The sequence below is a fragment of the Pseudophryne corroboree genome, chromosome 1 (genome assembly GCF_028390025.1).
Source record: "Pseudophryne corroboree isolate aPseCor3 chromosome 1, aPseCor3.hap2, whole genome shotgun sequence".
Taxonomy (NCBI): domain Eukaryota; kingdom Metazoa; phylum Chordata; class Amphibia; order Anura; family Myobatrachidae; genus Pseudophryne; species Pseudophryne corroboree.
Window position 1 is genome coordinate 452652556 of NC_086444.1, and position 21443 is coordinate 452673998.

The 21443-nt window shown below is 45.7% G+C and overlaps 1 protein-coding gene across 2 annotated transcripts in view; it reads left to right on the forward strand.

The window, feature by feature from the left end:
* The first annotated feature begins 2767 nt into the window (after nt 1–2767).
* Nucleotides 2768–21443, forward strand: part of SLC7A8 (solute carrier family 7 member 8) — an 82998-nt gene continuing 64322 nt past the window's right edge. The window contains exons 1-2 of one of the 2 annotated variants that reach the window (XM_063913632.1): nt 2768–3056; nt 4434–4634. In XM_063913632.1, the coding sequence (XP_063769702.1) occupies nt 4484–4634 (151 nt within the window). In that variant the 5' untranslated portion in view covers nt 2768–3056; nt 4434–4483. The remainder of the gene's footprint in view (nt 3057–4433; nt 4635–21443) is intronic. The other variant, XM_063913631.1, reaches the window with a different exon arrangement.

Below are 21443 nucleotides of genomic sequence, written 5' to 3' on the forward strand. Positions count from 1 at the left end.
GCAAGAAATAGCTTCCCAGGACCAAGTACATTCATTCAGGTAATGTCCATGTCCTGATAGGCTAGGGATGCTCCCAGAGTATTTTTAGAGTTTCGAACACCTGCCAGGAGGAGGACTTCTTGATAGGCCTTGGATGCCATAGTTCAGGTACAGTGTATTCCCAGGTAGGTACGTCGATCATCAGAAGACCAAGTCCAGATCAGAACGAGGCTACATCAGACGGAGAATTCAAGGTATGCATCTTCCCAGACAGGAGAACTTGGAGACTGAAGGGGAAGCCCCACCTATATTTCAATTGGCGTTTCCGAAGCTCGTCAGTAATCGGTTTAAGAGCCTTCCTTTGTCGGAGAGTATGCCACGATAGATCTTGGTAGATGTGGATCATTGTGCCATTAAAGTCCACGCCGTCTCGTTGTCTCACTTTGCGCAAAATGTAATCTTTTTTGGTGAAATGGTGTAAGCGGCATATGACATCACGTGGGCGATCGGTGTAGAGTCCTCTTGGCCTAAGTGCTCGATGGGCTCTGTCGAATGTAATGGTGGAGCCGGGATCATTGCCTAGGATTTCATTAAAAATCTTTGTAAGGGCATCCACTAAGCCCGTAGGTGGAACATCTTCAGGGAGACAAGCGCAGGTGTAGCGAGCGAACCTCCGCTGAGTGAGCCGAAACAACATCTTGTATCGATCTCATGAACGTGTCAGAGGAGTCTTGGTATTCCTCCAATGCAGAGGTAGAGTCATGAAGCTGAGATATATCTTGCCATATAGTAGCAAGTTCCCTACGAATAATATCCTGAAGGTCCTGTTTAGTGGGGAGAGTCTTCATAAACGACAGAATATCCTGCAGATCTTTGTCGCCCCTAGAAGAAGCTCGGCTGTGTCTGTTGCCAGAGATGGTGTCAGGGAAGAAGGAGAGCTCAAAGCGGAGGCATCATCTAGAGGTCTAGATGGGGTGGGTTGTAAAAAGGGCCTTAAGTCCGTCTGGGACATGTTTTCCTTCGGGAGAGGTGTATCACTTTTCTGGGAGGACTTCTTGTTCCTAGGCATAGCGAAATCAAAAAGAATCAGCGGAAAGTCATATATGCCAGGGCTGATAGCAGTAAGGCGTGTGTCAGTTACATCAATAAAAGCTCTTGGACATTGACTCCCAGTGGGTCGGCCTTAACAGGCCATGAAACGGCTCCGCTGCCATCACTCGCCCCACTACAGCAGATAGGCGGGCAGGGGGGAGATCTGGTAAGAGCCGCAAAGCTTTAATAAGGAATTTGGGAAGAAAATTCTAGCAGGAGCTCTCTACTCATACAACCAGCTCCGTTGCTCACCAAGCCATGCCCTGCTCTGCCTCCTTTTATAACTATGCCTCATCAACTGGTTATATCTTGTTGTTTATCCATCCTCCTGGGGTTTATATATGCTATTTAACAAACAGAATGCCTCTAGAATGTAAATGTTTGTGTAGTAAACAGAAGCTAGGAATCTGGAGGGAGAGCGAAACATTCACACTTAGGGCTCAGTTTATCAAAGGTACATAAACCTCAATATGTATTTATCAAGCCAAAATCAAGTGGAAATCTGCTGCATCCACATAATGAGGGCACTTTCTGAATCATCAATTTACCAAATGCTGAACACAGGAAATATCAGATATAAGAGCAACAATAGAATGAGATACATATAATGCAATGAGCAGTGATAGAAAATCTTAATTCAAGAGGGATCTTGATAAATACGCCCCTTACATTGAACGTTAACAGGTATCTCAGGCCTCTTGCCATTGTCTGACCTGTCCTATAAATTCCAAGGATATTGTACTCATGGGAATATTTATCGTCCACAATTGTATTTTCTATGGACCCATTTAACTTGTCCTAGTACAAAAATAGTTTACACTTCATAGGTGCTAGTTAAACATATTTTACATATAAACAGGAATGCTTTTACTTGGTGGGAGACTAAAATAGCAGCATTTCCTGAGTGTTGTGCACAAATTGGACAATGGTATTCGTACGTCTCATAGCTCTAAAGTGCTTTAGAAATAAAGGAGAAAGAAACACGTCATGTTTTCAGAATTGTGACTGAAAGATAAAATCCTGGAAGCTGTATGGGTTCTGTAAAAAGCTTTATTCTTTGTGGTATGTGATAGCTATTAATGGGCCAAGGAAAATATACATGGGCTTCTTGAAGATGCCAAAAAGGATTCCTAATCATTATTAAAAAAGCAAACAACCGGCCCAAACCAAGAGAGCAAAACAAAAGGCGGAACAATATCAGACCCACAAGTTCATATCCAGGAAAGCTGTGACCCCCAAATGCTCCCAGTATCCCGGAGATTTTGGTGCTCCTGCAGAGAAGTTCCTCCTTTTGTTTCACTGTTTTGTTTATTTCAGTTCTTTGAGTTATTTTTGTCAGTTATGTCATTTACAAGTCTCTCTTACAAGGAGGGAAGCTTTTGTTTCAGGTAGGCACCATAGGGATTTATTTTAGAGTGCCACTGATCAGCTGAGTTTGAGGCTTGCCAGTGCCAAGCATTCCTCTGATGTGCCCAGGAGGAGACCCTATGGCTGGGGACTGTGGCAGCAGCGCGTCTATGGGAGGGAAATGGGACAAATTTTTAGGGAAATGGGGCAAATAAAGGATTCCCTAAACATCTGGGTGAAGAAGCAGGACATGGGTCTCACCATCTGGCTGTTTATCAGGCAGGATTCAGATGTGTGTAACCAGCCGGGAGGGCGGAGCCTGCAGCGCATATATAATAAGGCTGACGGGCAACAAGAGACAAACACTCGCTGCTGAGTGCATGGAGGAGAGCGGCTGCAGGTGTACACGGGAGGCGCTGCATAGGCAGAGCAGCAGCAGGGAATAACTACATGGTAACCTCTGTGCCCGCAGGCACCACCACACTGGGCCCGCACCTGACCCCATAGGATGACACAGCTCTGACACATCACCGACGATTACACCAGTGATCCGGGCGCTGGCACCCTAATCCGGGCGAGATGCAGAGGAGGACGCCCTGAGACAAGCGGTGAGGACGGATCTGACCTCAGGTTTCCCGGTGTGTGTTGTGTTCAGTTGCCGAAGTGGCCTCATGGTATGGCCGTAGTGGGTAGTGTGCCTACCTGTGCCCAGGGCACTCACCTCTCGCATGCACCCCACATGTATATGTGACCGTGTTAGGAATGGGATTTCCAGTAGGTGGTACAGGCAGGTGTAGTACATCTCTAACACATACTGCTGGATATTTTAGTATATAATATTTTCAGTGTTTGTATGTCATTTGGTGAATTGTAATGTCATATGTAAATGTAATATACAGTGTTGGGGAAATGATGAATGTAGACTTTGCTCTGATATTCATATAATGCTAGTAACTCCCTACAAATGAATAACTTTTCTATTAACTACATATAACTGCCAGATAATATGCTACTTATATAATTAACAAGTGACTGCCATGGTGCTCTCCCAAGCTCGGTGGTACTGTGCTGTATATACAGAGAGCAAATAGCATTCTTTGCTAATGGATATGCCACACACCTCTTATTTTACATAATACCATTTAAACAGGCTGGCAGGATATAGCTCTGTTCTGGGAATTTCACAGAAATATGACATGGAGCCAACACCATCCTAACACTGTTCTGAGAAAAGCTGTCCTGGCATGTATTAGAAATGACATGCTACAGTCGCACACTAAACCATCCTCCCAAACTTTGTTAGACATTACATAAAAGATGTTTATGACTTATAAAAATAGAATAGTAATAGAAATATTTGTCAGCTCATTCCAGTGAATCTTCTATACGGATTTTCACAGTTTTGCAAAACAATTGTTATGTTTTGTATTCTCACTAGTTATCTGATAGTGTTTCTATTGTTCAGAGATCTGTGACCATCAGCTTCAAGGGGAGCTGCATAAAGCCTTGGAGAAAGATAAAGTGGAGTAATTGTCCAAAGTAACCAAGACTGTGCTTGATAAAGTTGGGTAACTTCTCCACTTTATATATCTCTCTCTCTCTCTCTCCAAGCCTTGATTACTGTACATATCCCCATTTGACAGCATAATAAGAGGTGAAACCCACGTTCTGGAGAAAAGTCACACATTACAGATCAATAAAACTGAGACTTAATATTGAACTTAATATTTTATTGTGTTAAATCATTTACATGTGTATACTATATTTATTAGCACGGACCCTTTATTTCTGCATATATTGCATTTTACCCACAGAAATGTCATTGTCTTTAGGATCTCTTATGAACCAAAGTCCATGTTGGTCCCTTATATAACAAGGGCAGATATATGTACTACAGTTTTGTGGAAAGTTGTGACTGTAACTTAAATTAATGATGTCCAGATTGCATTTTGCACACTAGGCTGTATGATTAAGTATATCACATGCTTTTATTCATGTTATTGTTCCTGGTGTAGATCTGGAGTATAAGAAACTCATTGTTTCTGACAACCAGTAGTCAAGAAAGATGGCGGAGGGTGCCCGACTGCGAACCAGTGCTGAAAAGATCCCCGAAGAACAAACACAGGATTCTGGCTCCGGTTCGAGTGCTGGAGGAGCGGGTGGGGTGGCTCTGAAGAAGGAGATTGGGCTAGTGAGCGCCTGTGGCATTATAGTGGGTGAGTTAGACTAAGTACATTGTCAGTGGTGTCCTTCTACAATTGTACTATAAACAGACTTTTCAAATAAATGTTTTGTGTTTTCAAATTAAGTATTTACCTGTAGTCTCCTGGCTGATTTAGGCATGGCATAGTGCTGGCCTCATGCACAGATGCAGTTCAAGCGCCACGCCAGACGTCAGAATCACAACATAAATCTGTATGCACACAGTCCTTTATTTCACACATGAGCTACAGTAGATGGAACTTGGGTACATTTGGAAATAAATACATATTTTATTAAGGCATCACAGTTAGCCAACTCTGCATGTGTGGCTGGCTTTACCACTAGTTTCCCCGCCAACAGCTACAAGTTCTATTCCACAGTCTTCTGTACCAATTGTTGCCCACACCTCTTCGATTGTAAGCTCATTCGGGCAGCACAATATTGACCTTTTTGTTTCTTGTTTATGTAATACCGTATTTGCCGGCGTATAAGACGACCCCCCCAACATTTCCACTCAAAACATAGTTTGTTATGTACTCGCCACATAAGACTACCCCTGCCGTCTCCCTGCCACTAGCAGCTGTCTGGTCTGCCCTTGAATCCATATTATGGATACCTGTAGTACCAGTATTAACCCACCACATAAAGTTGTAAGCCCCCCTCACCTGCAGCTTCCCTGCAGTGCTGCCGATGTCCCCCCTGCCTAAGCCGCTGTCCCCCCCCCCCCCCCCCCCCCCTTTCTTATGCATACCTTGATACTCCAAATCTCTTATACTGTAAGAGACATGTCAGTGCTGCCGCTGTCCGCTGTCCTCCCTGCCTAACCGCCTGTCACTGCTGAATGTCGGCTCCTGCTCAGTGATATGAGTCGGGTGCTGCACTGTAACAATACGTGCAGCACCTGGCTCCTGTCCCTGTGTAGGAGCCGGACTTCACACAGCTTCACCCGCCGGCAGCGCCGTACACTCACCGTACACTCACACAGGTGAGATAGAGGCACTTCACGGGGGAAGTGGGGGGGGGGGGGGGGGGGGGCAGCCAACATCATCTTCTTAACTCCCTGGATTGCTGAAAATGGGGGTCTGCCCGTGAGGCCACGCCCCCTATGCTAGGCCACACCCCTGTTTCACGACTTCCCGCACCGGGTGTATAAGACGACTTCTCGCCCGGCGTATAAGACTACCCCCCGCTTTGAGGCATGTTTTTCAGAGGGAAAAAGTCGTCTTATACACCGGCAAATACGGTATATTTCTGCATAGTATGTAATCACTGTTTCCAGTATTGCCATGTGTATTCCAAAAACGACTGTGACTTGACAAGAGCCTGTTAACATCAATAGAATGATTGAGATACGAGTATCTTGATAAACGTGGTTTGATGACGACTGCTAGTGGCCAGAGTAATTCTATTATGACTGTGCAAACAGGCCCTGTAACGCTGGGAGTGATCGGACCACTCATCCAAGCCAGATTTTGTCCAATATAGACACCTATATAAATTGCCAAATATGTCTCGCAGGCTGAGATCACAACACGTGGCCAACAAAAGAAGGAGCAATCTGCAGTAATCAGAGGGCAGTGGTTACTAGTGCTGCAAGCTGGCATTTATTTAAAGTACTTGTTTCTGTTAGTGTCTGCAAGCGGCAACATGGGCAGATTCCCCCCCCCCCCCCACCCCGCTCCGCAGTGAGTTGTTTGTTGCTTTAGAAGAATTGCTGAAAATCAACAGGATTAGATGTGTTGACAGGTTTATGGGTCTGTGGGTACATGCATATCTGTTTATTTATTGCTCATGCTTGTAGAATGAATTTACATTTGTGCACTAGGGATTGAGTTGTCATAGCTTTGACAAAACATTGTGGAGCCTTTGTTTAGAGATGGCATTAGCAAAGAGACTGCAATATTTCTCAATGTAATCAATTAATTGTTTTCTATTTTACATTTAGCATCAACTGGGTCTGTAATCTCTAGTATCACAAAATGTTTGCAGTTGTGTGTACAATAGATATCCTGTAATCTGTGACTCTCCTCCCAAACAAGGCAAGAGCTCCTTTATCTTTACAGAAAGGGGGAGGGATTGTGATTCAAATGACAAAAAAACAGCTGCCCTGGCTGACCAGTCTATAGTACAATGGCTGGCTAAGAGCAGATGGGCATTGCAAAATGTATGTGCTGTAGATACCTGCACAGATTATCCAATTTTTCACAGATTAAGTGCTTATTTTTATACATACGTAGGGGTTTTGTCCTTCAAGCATGAAGCTGTTTGGGTACAAATATAGGGCATGGATATAATTTTTGGGCTTTGTTGGTCTACTGTAATTTTGACCGACTGCAGTTATAAGGACTGGAAGGTATTAACTAAATTGTGTCTTTGCAATAATAGACATTAACACTAATTAATTTAATAAGGCTGATTTTAGTGGAATACGTCAGGTTCACTTAAGGAGTTAGTTACCATTTTATGTTGTAAAGTATAAATTCATTATCTATTAAATCAAAAATATTCTTTTTCTGTATTCCAGTCCTTAATAAGGAACTGAGTTGAAACATTTCACTTTGGTTTTTGTAGTCATTTGCTGCAGTATTTGGTTTATATGACAATTTGAACTTGATTTGAGAAGGCCCATGAGCATTGTGTAATATACACTCAACGTTCTAATAACTGTTATGCTTCCCTTTTGGGATTCCATCCTACCTCCGTCTACTCTATTCCTTATCAATGGGTGCAGATGGAGGTGAGAGGGGAAGGAAGTGACTTGTGGCTGGTCACATGACTTAAAATTTTAGGAAATGGCCATGTCATATTGCTGACTCTGCTCCCATGATTAGCTGAGCAGACAGCAAGCACTGCCGCCACGTAGACCGCACAACCTGGAATAGTGATGTACATAGGTCATCTTGTGATTGCAATCACTAAACCCTTGTACAGGAACGTCACTTTATATAGTATGCACTAATGTAAAAAGAGACCTATGAAGAGTTACGACGAAATTCAGTTACTGCGCATAAATCCGCAGACCATGTTGTGATATAGGGGTGCAAATGCATTTTTTTTTTTTTTTTTTTATAGTTTTGCATGGAAACTACTGCCTTTTACATGTAGCTTACAAAGGGGCTGATTCTGAATTGCACACGATATTGTGATTACAGCATACTGTGCATGCGCCAAAGAAAGAAATCTGCTCAGCACCATAATAGGGCGGCAGTGCGCCCTATGCTGCTCCCTAAATCCATGACATTGTGATATATACAAACCACACTCTCTGAAATAGGCATTTCTGGGCAACGACCATGCGAATGCGTGGAACTCTTCTTTTGTGTCATCTGATGGCATTGCTCACTCACCGCGTGTGTGTGCTGATAAAGCTAAATATTTATCGTATATAAAACACTTTAAGAGGTCTAAGAACACTGTACGCTATCTACGTAGGAAGTACCGTAAGGGTACGCAAGTTGCGTAGCGATCGCTCAACCGTAGTCGAGACGCTCAAGCGTCACGTTCGCTTACGGCCCAGAGATCACAGGCAGGCACGCTATTGGCTGCCGACTAACGTAACGATTCGCTATAGCGTAGCGGACGCTCGGGACCACGAGGAGATCACCAGCGATGCAGACGCTCACAACGTTAAACCTTTATATCTATACCTTTAACAATGAGATACACAGTATACCTTAGTGTAGAGACAGAGTGTAAGTGCAACCTGGTGTAACCTGATTAACTACAAAGCTGCTTGAGCGTCACCGACGCTCAGAGAATACTTAACACTATAAAGAATACACAGATACCTGGGCTTAGGGTCCGAAACCTATTATATGTATTATGACTATTATACTTGCAAAAAGAATCACAGTACAAAGCATACACTACAATATAACATAAACCAACTAACCAGATAACTATACAGAAAATACAATACTATTAAGGGAAAATACGAGAGAAAGAGAAAGGAGAGAGAGAGATGGCTCACAATAACATCAAGACAATATGATTACGGAGAAAACTTACGCACAAGGGGAAACGATCGCATGCGCCTCGATATCCAGCTCCCGATTATCAGCAATGAGAACCGTTGAAGAGAGTGAACTGGATACGGTCGGCCTGTCTATTTATGCCCCACACAATACAATTCAATGGTCCCTACAATCTCATTGTTCATTGGACACAGGAATTCGGCTTCGCATTATAACAAAAGGTCATAGGTTGATTCATACAGGTGGGCTGTGACTATTTCCAACTGCTCAGGTGGGAGGGAAACTGGGTTTCCCGCCGCATGGGTAATAAAGTGCAAATAAAGTAAATGTTCATAAACTTCTTATGTCCATAACTATTCGCACGAGCGATTGATCTGCTTCAAACCAACACCGGAATATTTCTAATTAAATATTCTTCCGATGGGTACTAAACACCACTGTATTACTCCTGTCTGACCCTTCGTATCAAACAAAGAGGGATTCCTCTGTTCATAAACATTCTATATTAACCAAACTTTCAGAATCTATCAAAGGGACCATGATCTACAAAATACATTATTAGTGAAAATATGTAACGAATGAGTCGCACGCTACGATTACATAAACTCTACCGTAAATACGCATACCATGCGCCTGCGGGTGCCCGCAACAGCGGGTATGCGCAATCACGGGAGAGCGCACGCATGCGCAGCACGGACCTGAATGAGGTGCAAATATGGCAGTGTGCATAGAGATATTTTTCTGACTTTGACAGTGCAGAAGGAATGGCATGTCTGTGTCAGATATTTTACAGCTAGCATGGGGCTAGTGAAAGATCCATTGGTAATGATGGCTGCAAATGTAAGAACAAGGCTTCCACATTCAGATCTTCACTATACAAAGGTGGAGACTGGTAGATAAATGATAGCTAGAAGCGGTTTGGTTACGAAGACCAATGTTTCGCATATCTCCCCTTAATGAGCCCCGCAGTGTACAGCAGTTTTCTGTGTGGTATTGTTGTATAGAAGGGCTCATTCTACAGAATGTACAGTAGCTGATGTACTAACAAGACAGCCTGCAGATTTCACCTGTTTTAATAATTGCGCTAGAAGGGATTTATATTGACCGGATCCCTGGCACAGCATCCTTATTGGGTGAGTCAGTGCATTATAAATCCCATTTCTCTAGCGTCCTAAGTGGATGCTGGGGACTCCGTAAGGACCATGGGGAATAGCGGCTCCGCAGGAGACTGGGCACATCTAAAGAAAGCTTTAGGACTAACTGGTGTGCACTGGCTCCTCCCCCTATGACCCTCCTCCAAGCCTCAGTTAGATTTCTGTGCCCGACGAGATGGGTGCACACTAGGGGCTCTCCTGAGCTTCTTAGTGAAAGTTTTAGTTTAGGTTTGTTATTTTCAGTGAGACCTGCTGGCAACAGGCTCACTGCATCGAGGGACTAAGGGGAGAAGAAGCGAACTCACCTGCGTGCAGAGTGGATTGGGCTTCTTGGCTACTGGACATTAGCTCCAGAGGGACGATCACAGGCCCAGCCTGGATGGGTCCCGGAGCCGCGCCGCCGGCCCCCTTACAGAGCCAGAAGAGCGAAGAGGTCCGGAAAAATCGGCGGCAGAAGACGTTCCTGTCTTCAATAAGGTAGCGCACAGCACTGCAGCTGTGCGCCATTGCTCTCAGCACACTTCATACTCCGGTCACTGAGGGTGCAGGGCGCTGGGGGGGTGGCGCCCTGAGACGCAATAAAACATGATAAAAATACCTTACATGGCAAAAAATACATCACATATAGCTCCTGGGCTATATGGATGGGGTTCACTACGGCTGGCCGGCGGTCGGGCTCCCGGCGCCCAGCATACCGGCGCCGGGAGCCCGACCGCCGGCTGACCGACAGTGTGGCGAGCGCAAATGAGCCCCTTGCGGGCTCGCTGCGCTCGCCACGCTACGGGCACGGTGGCGCGCTACGCGCGCCACACTATTTTATTCTCCCTCTATGGGGGTCGTGGACCCCCACGAGGGAAAATAAGTGTCGGTATGCCGGCGGTCGGGCTCCCGGCGCCGGTATACTGAGCGCCGGGAGCCCGACCGCCGGTATACAGAAGACCACCCATATGGATGCATTTAACCCCTGCCAGAATCTACAGAAAAACAGGAGATAGGCTCCGCCCCCTTTTCGGCGGCCTTATCTCCTCAGCACACTGGCGCCATTTTCCCTCACAGCTCAGTTGGAGGGAAGCTCCCTGGCTCTTCCCTGCAACAGAAAGGGTTAAAAAAAGAGAGGGGGGCACTAATTAGGCGCAGTATTAAAACATACAGCAGCTATAAGGGGAAAAACACTTATATAAGGTTATCCCTGTACATATGTATGTATGTATGTATGTATGTGTGTGTATATATATATATATATATATATATATATATATATATATATATATATATATATATATATATATAGCGCTCTGGTGTGTGCTGGCATACTCTCCCTCTGTCTCCCCAAAGGGCTAGTGGGGTCCTGTCCTCTATCAGAGCATTCCCTGTGTGTGTGCTGTGTGTCGATACGTTTGTGTCGACATGTATGAGGAGAAAAATTATGTGGAGACGGAGCAGAGTGTCTGTAACAGTGATGTCACCACCTAGGGGGTCGACACCTGAGTGGATGTACTGTTGAAAATTACGTGACAGTGTCAGCTCTGTATAAAAAAACAGTGGTTGACATGAGACAGCCGGCTACTCAGCTTGTGCCTGTCCAGACGTCTCATAGGCCGTCAGGGGCTCTAAAGCGCCCGTTACCTCAGATGGCAGATACAGACGCCGACACGGATACTGACTCCTGTGTCGACGGTGAAGAGACAACCGTGATTTCCAGTAGGGCCACACGTTACATGATTGAGACAATGGAAAATGTTTTATACATTTCTGATAATACGAGTACCACCAAAAAGGGGTATTATGTTCGGTGAGGGAAAAACTACCTGTAGTTTTCCTGAATCTGAGAAATAAAATGAGGTGTGTGATGATGCGTGAGTTTCCCCCCGATAACAATTGATAATTTCTTAAAGTATTGGTGTATACCCTTTCCCGCCAGAGGGTAGGGTGCGTTGGGAAACACCCCCTAGGGGGGATAAGGCGCTCACACGCTTGTAAGAACAAGGGCTCTACCCTCTCATGAGATGGCCGCCCTTAAGGATCCTGCTGATAGAAAGCAGGAGGGTATCCAAAAATGTATTCACACACATACTGGTGTTATACTGCGACCAGCAATCGCCTCAGCTTGGAGGTGCAGTGCTGGGTTGGCATGGTCGGATTCCCTGACTGGAAATATTGATATCCTAGATAAGGATAGTATATTATTGCCTATAGAGCATTTAAAAGATGCATTTCTATATATGCATGATGCACAGCGGAATATTTGCCGACTGGCATCAAGTATAAGTGCGTTGTCCAATTCTACCAGTAAAATGGTCAGGTGATGCGGATTCCAAACGGCATTTGGAAGTATTGCCTTTGAAAAGGGACATTTGGGGTCGGTCTTTTAGACCTGGTGGCCACGGCAACAACTGGGAAATCCACGTTTGTACCCCAGGTCGCCTCTCAAAATAAGACGCCGTATTATCAGGCGCAGTCCTTTGTTGGCAAGCGGACAAAAGGTTCCTCTTTTCTGCTCGTGACAGAGGGAGAGGAAAAAGGCTGAAGAGATTAGCCAGTTCCCAGGAACAGAAACCCTTTCCCGCCTCTGCCAAGCCCTCAGTATGACGCTAGGGCCTTACAAGCTCAGGCACGGTGGGGGCCCGTTCTCAATGAATTTCAGTGCGCAGTGGGCTCACTCGCAAGTAGACCCCTGGATCCTTCAGGTAATATCTCAAGGGTACATATTGGAATTCGAGACGTCTCCCCCTCGCCGTTTCCAAAAGTCTGCTTTATCGACGTCTCCCTCTGACAGGAAGGCAGTTTTGGAAGCCATTCACAAGCTGTATTCCCAGCAGGTGATAATCAAGGTACCCCTCCTGCAACAGGGAACGGGGTATTATTCCACACTATTGTGGTACCGAAGCCAGACTGCTCGGTGAGACCGATTCTAAATCTAAAATCTAAAATCTTTGAACACTTACATACAGAGGTTCAAATTCAAGATTGAGTCACTCAGAGCAGTGATTGCGAACCTGGAAGAAGGGGACTACATGATGTCTCGGGACATCAAGGATGCTTACCTTCATGTGAAAATTTACCCTTCTCACCAAGGGTACCTCAGGTTTATGGTACAGAACTGTCACTATCAGTTCAGACGCTGCCATAGGGATGGTCCACGGCACCCCGGGTCTTTACCAAGGTAATGGCCGAAATGATATCCCTTCGAAGGAAGGGAATTTTAGTTATCCCTTACTTGGACGATTCCCTGATAAGGGTAAGATCCAGGGAACAGTTGGAAGTCGGTGTAGCACTATCTCAGGTAGTGTTGCGGCAGCACGATTGGATTCTCAATATTCCAAAATCGCAGCTGGTTCCGACGACTTGTCTTCTGTTTCCTAGGGATGTTCCTGGACACAGTCCAGAAAAAAGGTGTTTCTCCCGGAAGAGAAAGCCAGGGAGTTATCCGAGCTAGTCAGGAACCTCCTAAAACCGAACCAAGTCTCAGTGCATCAATGCACAAGGGTTCTGGGTATAAATGGTGGCTTCCTACGAAGCAATCCCATTCGTTAGATTCCACGCAAGAACTTTCCAGTGGAACCTACTGGACAAATGGTCTGGGTCGCATTTTCAGATGCATCAGCGGATAACCCTGTCACCAAGAACAAGGGTATCCATCCTGTGGTGGTTGCAGAGTGCTCATCTTCTAGAGAGCCGCAGATTCGGCATTCAGGACTGGGTCCTGGTGACCACGGATGCCAGCCTGCGAGGCTGGGGAGCAGTCACACAGGGAAGGAATATCCAGGGCTTAGGGTCAAGCCTGGATACATCACTTCACATAAATATCCTGAAGCTAAGGGCCATTTACAATGCTCTAAGCTTAGCAAGACCTCTGCTTCAAGGTCAGCCGGTGTTGATCCAGTCGGACAACATCATGGCAGTCACCCACGTAAACAGACAGGGTGGCACAAGAAGCAGGAGGGCAATGGCAGAAGCTGCAGGGATTCTTCGCTGGGCGGAAAATCATGTGATAGCACTGTCAACAGTATTCATTCCGGGAGTGGACAACTGGGAAGCAGACTTCCTCAGCACGACCTCCACCCGGGAGAGTGGGGACTTCACCCAGAAGTCGTCCACATGATTAAAAAATTCGACAGGTATTGCGCCAGGTCAAGAGACCCTCAGGCAATAGTTGTAGACGCTCTGGTAACACCGTGGGTGTACCAGTCAGTGTATGTGTTCCCTCCTCTGCCTCTCATACCCAAGGTACTGAGATTGATAAGATGGAGAGGAGAAAGCACTATATTCGTGGCTCCGGATTGGCCAAGAAGGACTTGGTAACCGGAACTTCAAGAGATGCTCACGGAGGATCCGTGGCCTCTACCTCTAAGAAGGGACCTGCTCCAGCAAGGACCCTGTCTGTTCCAAGACTTACCGCGGCTGTGTTTGACGGCATGCCGGTTGAACACCGGATACTGAAGGAAAAAAGGCATTCCGGATGAAGTCATCCATATCCTGATCTAAAGCCAGGAAGGATGTAACCGCAAAAACATTATCACCGCAATTGGCGAAAATATGTTGCGTAGTGCGAGGCCAGTAAGGCCCGACGGAGGAAATTCAACTGGGTCGATTCCTACATTTCCTGCAAACAGGAGTGTCTATGGGCCTGAAATTGGGGTCCATTAGGGTTCAGATTTCGGCCCTGTCAATTTTCTTCCAAAAAAGAACTAGCTTCAGTCCCTGAAGTTTAGACGTTTGTAAAAGGGGTACTGCATATACAGCCTCCTTTTGTGCCTCCAGTGGCAATTTGGGATCTCAATGTAGTTTGGGTTCCAAAAGTCACATTGGTTTGAACCACTTAAATCTGTGGAGTTAAAATATCTCACATGGAAAGTGGTCATGCTGTTGGCCCTGGCCTGGGCCAGGCGCGTGTCAGAATTGGCGGCTTTATCCTGTAAAAGCCCTTATCTGATTTTCCATTCGGACAGGGCGGAATTGAGGACTCGTCCTCAGTTTCTCCCTAAGGTGGTTCCAGCGTTTTCACCTGAACCAACCTATTGTGGTGCCTGCGGCTACTAGGGACTTGGAGGAATCCAAGTTGCTGGATGTTGTCAGGGCCCTGAAAATATTTCCAGGACAGCTGGAGTCAGGAAATCTGACTCGCTGTTTATCCTGTATGCACCCAACAAGCTGGGTGCTCCTGCTTCTAAGCAGACTATTGCTCGTTGGATTTGTAGTACAATTCAGCTTGCACATTCTGTGGCAGGCCTGCCACAGCTAAAATCTGTAAAAGCCCGTTCCACAAGGAAAGTGGGCTCATCTTGGGCGGCTGCCCGAGGGGTCTCGGCTTTACAACTTTGCCGAGCAGCTACTTGGTCAGGGGCAAACACGTTTGCTAAATTCTACAAATTTGATACCCTGGCTGAGGAGGACCTGGAGTTCTCTCATTCGGTGCTGCAGAGTCATCCGCACTCTCCCGCCCGTTTGGGAGCTTTGGTATAATCCCCATGGTCCTTACGGAGTCCCCAGCATCCACTTAGGACGTTAGAGAAAATAAGAATTTACTTACCGATAATTCTATTTCTCATAGTCCGTAGTGGATGCTGGGCGCCCATCCCAAGTGCGGATTGTCTGCAATACTTGTACATAGTTATTGTTACAAAAATCGGGTTATTATTGTTGGGAGCCATCTTTTCAGAGGCTCCTCTGTTATCATACTGTTAACTGGGTTCAGATCACAAGTTGTACGGTGTGATTGGTGTGGCTGGTATGAGTCTTACCCGGGATTCAAAATCCTTCCTTATTGTGTACGCTCGTCTGGGCACAGTATCCTAACTGAGGCTTGGAGGAGGGTCATAAGGGGAGGAGCCAGTGCACACCAGTTAGTCCTAAAGCTTTCTTTAGATGTGCCCAGTCTCCTGCGGAGCCGCTATTCCCCATGGTCCTTACGGAGTCCCCAGCATCCACTACGGACTATGAGAAATAGAATTATCGGTAAGTAAATTCTTATTATTCACATCTGTCACATATAGAGGTATATGCAATTGCAGTCGAATTGCCGCAAATGTCGAAAAACTGGACATTTTCGACACACTAAAAATATTTGACAATGCAATACAGTACTTTTCGACAAAAAAACGTCCGTTTCAGATTCGACTTTTTGAAATTCGACAGTTGTCAAATTCGACATGTCTGCAATGGTAAAAATGCGGCTTTCGACAAAAGTATATTCAATTGAAGAATGTCAATTCGACAACCGTGCTTTTCGAGAGTCATTTTGTCAATTTCAGTCCGCCTCATTTTGGTGGCGGAATCTAATAAAAAATGTTAAACGTTTTTTTTGTGGTGTGTGTTTTTTTTTTTTTTTTTGCTAATAGCATATCTATTTATAGGGATTATCTACTTGGTTTGTCTATTAGGAGCCACAAGTATTTATATATTTTTTAAAAGAAAAAAAAAAAAATATATATATTTTTTTTTTTTTTTGTACTGACTAAAATAATATGAAATAATATGAAGAGATCAGAGCATGTTTTTCAGTGGGAATGGGTTAAAAATCAGCGGCTGACCGCGAGTGACCTGACCGCAAAGTTCCCACCATTGAAGATAATGGAGCGTCTGTGCGATGTCCCGTCTTGACAGCTCAGACGCGCACAGCCAATCAGGAGAGTGCCACGACGTGGAGCTCCCTGATTGGCTGAAGGGAACCTCTGTGACAGGAGTCACGGGAGGTCCTGGCATTCGGGGGGAAAGGGGTCCCATGTGTAAACATGGGACCCCTATCAGTGCGTGGTCCGGGTAATGCGGTTTGTTTTTTTGCCAAGTACGTGGATTATAAAGAGAAGAGGACAGATGCTACACAGGATTTTTTTGAGTATAATTTTATTTTCAGGTACCCCATGGATTCTACTTGGAGAAGTGGACCGAGCCTCGTGTCAACATAGGTAAGTATGTGTGTGTCGGTATGCATGTATGTAATAAAGTTTTACTTTCACGGTGTCTGTGTACTGTTTTTAATTGGGTATTTTTTTTTTTGCAGTAGAACTACAGGTACCAGCGGGCCCGTTCCCCCCCCCCCCCCCCCCCCCGCATGCTGGTACTTGTGGTTCTCCAAGTACCAGCTTGCGGGGGAGGCTTGCCGGGACTTGTAGTTCTGCTACAAAAAACAATATTCTTTTATTTGACACAAGGCTATCAGCCCCCCATACTCAGCCCTTGGATGGGGGGGACAGCCTCGGGCTTCACCCCTGGCCCTTGGGTGGCTGGAGGGGGGGACCCCTTGATTTAAGGGATCCCCACTCCTCCAGGGTACCCCGGCCAGTGGTGACTAGTTAGTGATTTAATGCCACGGCCGCAGGGACTGATATAAAAGTGTCCCCCGGCTGTGGCATTATCTCTCCAGCTAGTGGAGCCCGATGCTGGTGTTAAAAATACGGGGGACCCCTACGCTTTTTGTCCCCCGTATTTTTTGCACCAGGACCGGACGCAGAGCCCGGTGCTGGTTGTTAAAATACGGGGGATCCCCTGTCAATTTTCCCCTTGCATTTTTACAACCAGGACCGGCTCAAAGAGCCCGAGGCTGGTTATGCTTAGGAGGGGGGACCCCATGCAATTTTTTTTTTCTGGGTTTTTAAACATTTTTGTGCCGTCGAATCCAGGACGCACACTATCCGTCAATTGGTCCGTTTTTCGACAGCGGGGCTGTCGAATCCATTTTTTATTGAATATGTCGAATTCGGGTCCCGGTGGGAGGGTATGTGACTGTCGAATTTAAAAACGGTCGAATTCCAGCCGGAATTCGACCGCAATTGCATATACCCCATAATACATTTCTGACTATTTTTTGTTTAAAAGCTGCGGTGTCTCCGGCTACTTACCCCATTTTAACTTGCTTTAAGGTATGTAAAACATGCAATGCGGTCTGACACTAACTCCTTGTTCTTAGTGTTACTATATACTATCACTTGTATTGTATTCTATTGCAGGTGTGGTTTCGAAGCCCTGCTTGTTCTGATTTTCTGTATTTCTTCATGCCGAGGCGCAAGAAAAGTTATGCACACTAGTAAAAACAAGTGTAAACACAAACCTGAATCTAATTTATTTGCATTTGAAACATGATTTTACCAAGCTTTAAATATGTGTCTTAAGGGGGGTACTCACGGAGCGATATTCTAAGCAATCTGACTAGATTGCTTAGAATATCGGCAGGATCGCTCCGTGTGTAGCCCCCTCGGCGATAGCGATGCGCGGCCCCGCACATCGCTATCGCCGCTGCTAGATTGGCCTGCATGCAGGCCAATCTAGCGGGTCGCTCACTTCACCCGCTGGGTGAAGTGAGCGGCCCCCCCGTCTCCCCCCGCACGCTCAGCACAGATCGCGCTGTGCTGAGCGGCAGGAGAGATGTGTGCTGAGCGGTTCGCTCAGCACGCATCTCTCCTTGATCGGCCCGTGAGTACTGGGCTTTAAATGCCAGTGGGTATTCACATAGTCAGAGGAGTTCCTTTTCTATGATGTTTCGGTAACTCCCATTTACTCAGAGCATATTCTGCAGCATAGTAGTACATTACGTACAGGGATATTTGTAGTGAATGAAAGGTAGAGATTTGTGATCACCAGAGCTTACAATCTAAAGAAGATGAGGGAATTGGTAAAAATAAAATATAAAGCTATAATTAAGTTGTCTTCCACTTACTGGCTGTACTAAATCAATTTTTCTAGCCTCTTTTTGTATTTTCAGCCATTAAATGATAGAAACAGGCTTAATAGCTGTGTATCTATCATTGCCATGGAAAGTTGCTTTGTCATGTCCTTGGACAGTTATTCCCAGCCAGTGTGTGTTTATGTGATCCAGTAACAGGCCCCATGTGTCACATGACAAGTTATTTGTGTTATAGCAGAAGAGCACTATTCTGATTTCACCTTACACAGTTGTGGTGATGACACGTGTAATCTGTTCAATGGCATTTACAACAATAAGAAAATTAAACTACAATTTCCTCTTTTTGTAAATATCATCTTTTGTTCAAGGTTATAGTTCTCTTTGAATACATTTTAAAATTGATGTGATAAATCAGATGCTTCATTCTAAGGCATATTAAAGCTTAATGGTTCTGTGCCTGTTTTACTGGCCTTTTTAATGCTTTGTAAAATGCACATGAATTGTATATGCATTTGATATATAGGTGGTCATTCTGAGTTGTTTGCTCGTTGCCGTTTTTCGCAACGCAGCGATTAGGTGGAAAATGCGCATGGTACGCAGCGCGCATGCGCTAAGTACTTTCGCACAAAACTTAGTAGTTTTACACAAGCTCGAGCAACATTTTTTTCATTGCTCGAGTGATCGTAGTGTGATTGACAGGAAGTGGGTGTTTCTGGGCGGAAACTGACCGTTTTCCGGGAGTGTGCTAAAAAATGCAGGCGTGCCAGCTAAAAACGCAGGAGTGGCTGGAGAAACGGGGGAGTGGCTGGCCGAACGCAGGGCATGTTTGTGACGTCAAACCAGGAACTAAACGGACTGAGGTGATCGCAGTCTAGGAGTAGGTCTGGAGCTACTCAGACTGAAAGGAATTATTTAGTAGCAGTTCTGCTAATCTTTCGTTCGCTAATCTGCTAAGCTACACTCCCAGAGGGCGGCGGACTAGCGTGTGCAATGCTGCTAAAAGCAGCTAGCGAGCGAACAACTCGGAATGACCCCCATAGTTCTTACTAGCAAGTTAGAAACAACTGTAGGTTTCCCTATGCATTTGCAGCATTCCAAAAACCCTATAACACCCCAAATAAAAAGGCAATAGGTACGGCAACATTAGATACAAGGGTTAGTGGTGTCATACATACTTACACGTTTAAACACCTTGAAAAAGGACTTCCGGTTCCGGGACCCTTGGAGTGAGCCTCTCAGCGCCGGAGCTCCGTCCTGCCGCCCGCTGCATCTCAGCTTTTCAAGGCTGCTACAGCCTCCACACCGCCCAAAATACCTCCGGCGAGACCCGCGATCGCTATGGATCGCTTCGTGAAGCCCGTAACCGCGGCTCCACAGGCCCCCGCTGGCGCAGCCACGAGGCTGGAGAAGCGCCGCACGGGCAGCAATATGGCGCCGGACCTGAAGTCACCACTCCTGCCTCCAAGAAAGCCGCGGCGGAGGGGACTGATCATGCAGGCTCACAGGTATGCCGAGATCCGGAGGCTCCGGTAACATATGGGGACGTTGTGGCAGCTATAAAAGCCACTATGGCTCCCCTGCTTTCACAGGCTGTCAGTGATATTACAACACAGCTGCAGCACTTACAGCAGAGAGTCTCACACACTGAATCTCAACTGCAGGCTGCAACACATGACGTAGAAGGGCTACACCACTCAGTGAAATCTCTTACTACGGAGAACTATCCGATATGGAATAAGTTAGATGATATGGAAAATTGCTCAAGAAGAAATAATATCAGACTTGTGGGATTGCCGGAATCACTTAAAGGCACGGCGCTGGCTCATTTTGTCCGTGTTACCCTACCTGCAATTTTAAATATAGAACTGGAATGCAGTGATCTAGTAATTGAGAGAGTTCACCGTGTGGGTCCTGTGCCCACCCCCAACAGACCGCGCCCACGTGTAACTTTGTTCCGATGTCTGAACTACCTTCATAAATTAGCATTCTGGTCCGCATCTTGCAAAATGAGAGATATCCAATGGGAGGGTAACAAGCTTTTCATATTCCAGGACTATTCGGTGGAACTGACCCGGACATTTCTGATCTCCCCTCAGCGACAACTTGAACGTGTTCGTGTTCTACTGACTATCCCCCTGCGGTCTAGTCACTCACTTCACATGGACTGTCCTGGTTTGTTTTGTTATGGCAACAATTACGCACGGACACTACTGTAGCCGCTGCTACTCCGCAATTGCTCTGCCTGTTCTTAGATTCTGTTTTGACTGATTTTCTATTTCTTTTTGAAATGTTCTTACTTACGTGCTTATTCTACAGATGCAAATTTAAAAATCTTTTATGTTGGCTGGGATATACCCCATTACGCTGAATTTTAATGGTTATATCGCCTTATTCATTACATTAGCCACAGGTCTTCTACATGTCTTCTACTACATACTGCTCACTGCATCTCGCTTATAATATGCTGTTTTTTGGAGCATTTGGTTATATAGATTAATTACTAGGAGTTTCTGGGTGGGATTTGTTTACGTACATCGCGGTGGGGGGGGCTCCTCCTTTACTGCTGGTGCACACCACTTAATGCCAGGGTGCGGAACCGCTACCGCTGGTGTTCGGCCATGCTCGTTGACCGGAGGTCACTGGTCACAGAAGTATCGGCTATTTATTGAAGTTTCTCCTTTTCAATTGTATGGCCTGTTATTTACTACAACTTTCTATTTCTTCTTTTCTCCTCTTGTTTTGTCTCTCCCCTCCTCCCTCTTTCCCACCCCCCCTCCTCAGGAAGGTAATTATGTTCATGCCTCTTATGCGGACTGCATACAATTCCTCTGTTTTGCCTTTTCCTCTGAACTATGCCTGATCTGATGGTGGGATCTTGGAATGTCGGGGGCTTTAATTCCCCAGCAAAGAGACGGAAAATACTCCTTTATTTGGGTAAACGGCAAATAGACCTGGCATTCCTCCAAGAAACGCACCTGACCCCAGAGGAAACGGCAAAATTGAATGCCCTGAACTGGCGGGTTTTAGGTTTTAGCTCTTTCAATTCTAAGGCTAGAGGGGTTGTTATATTGGTGA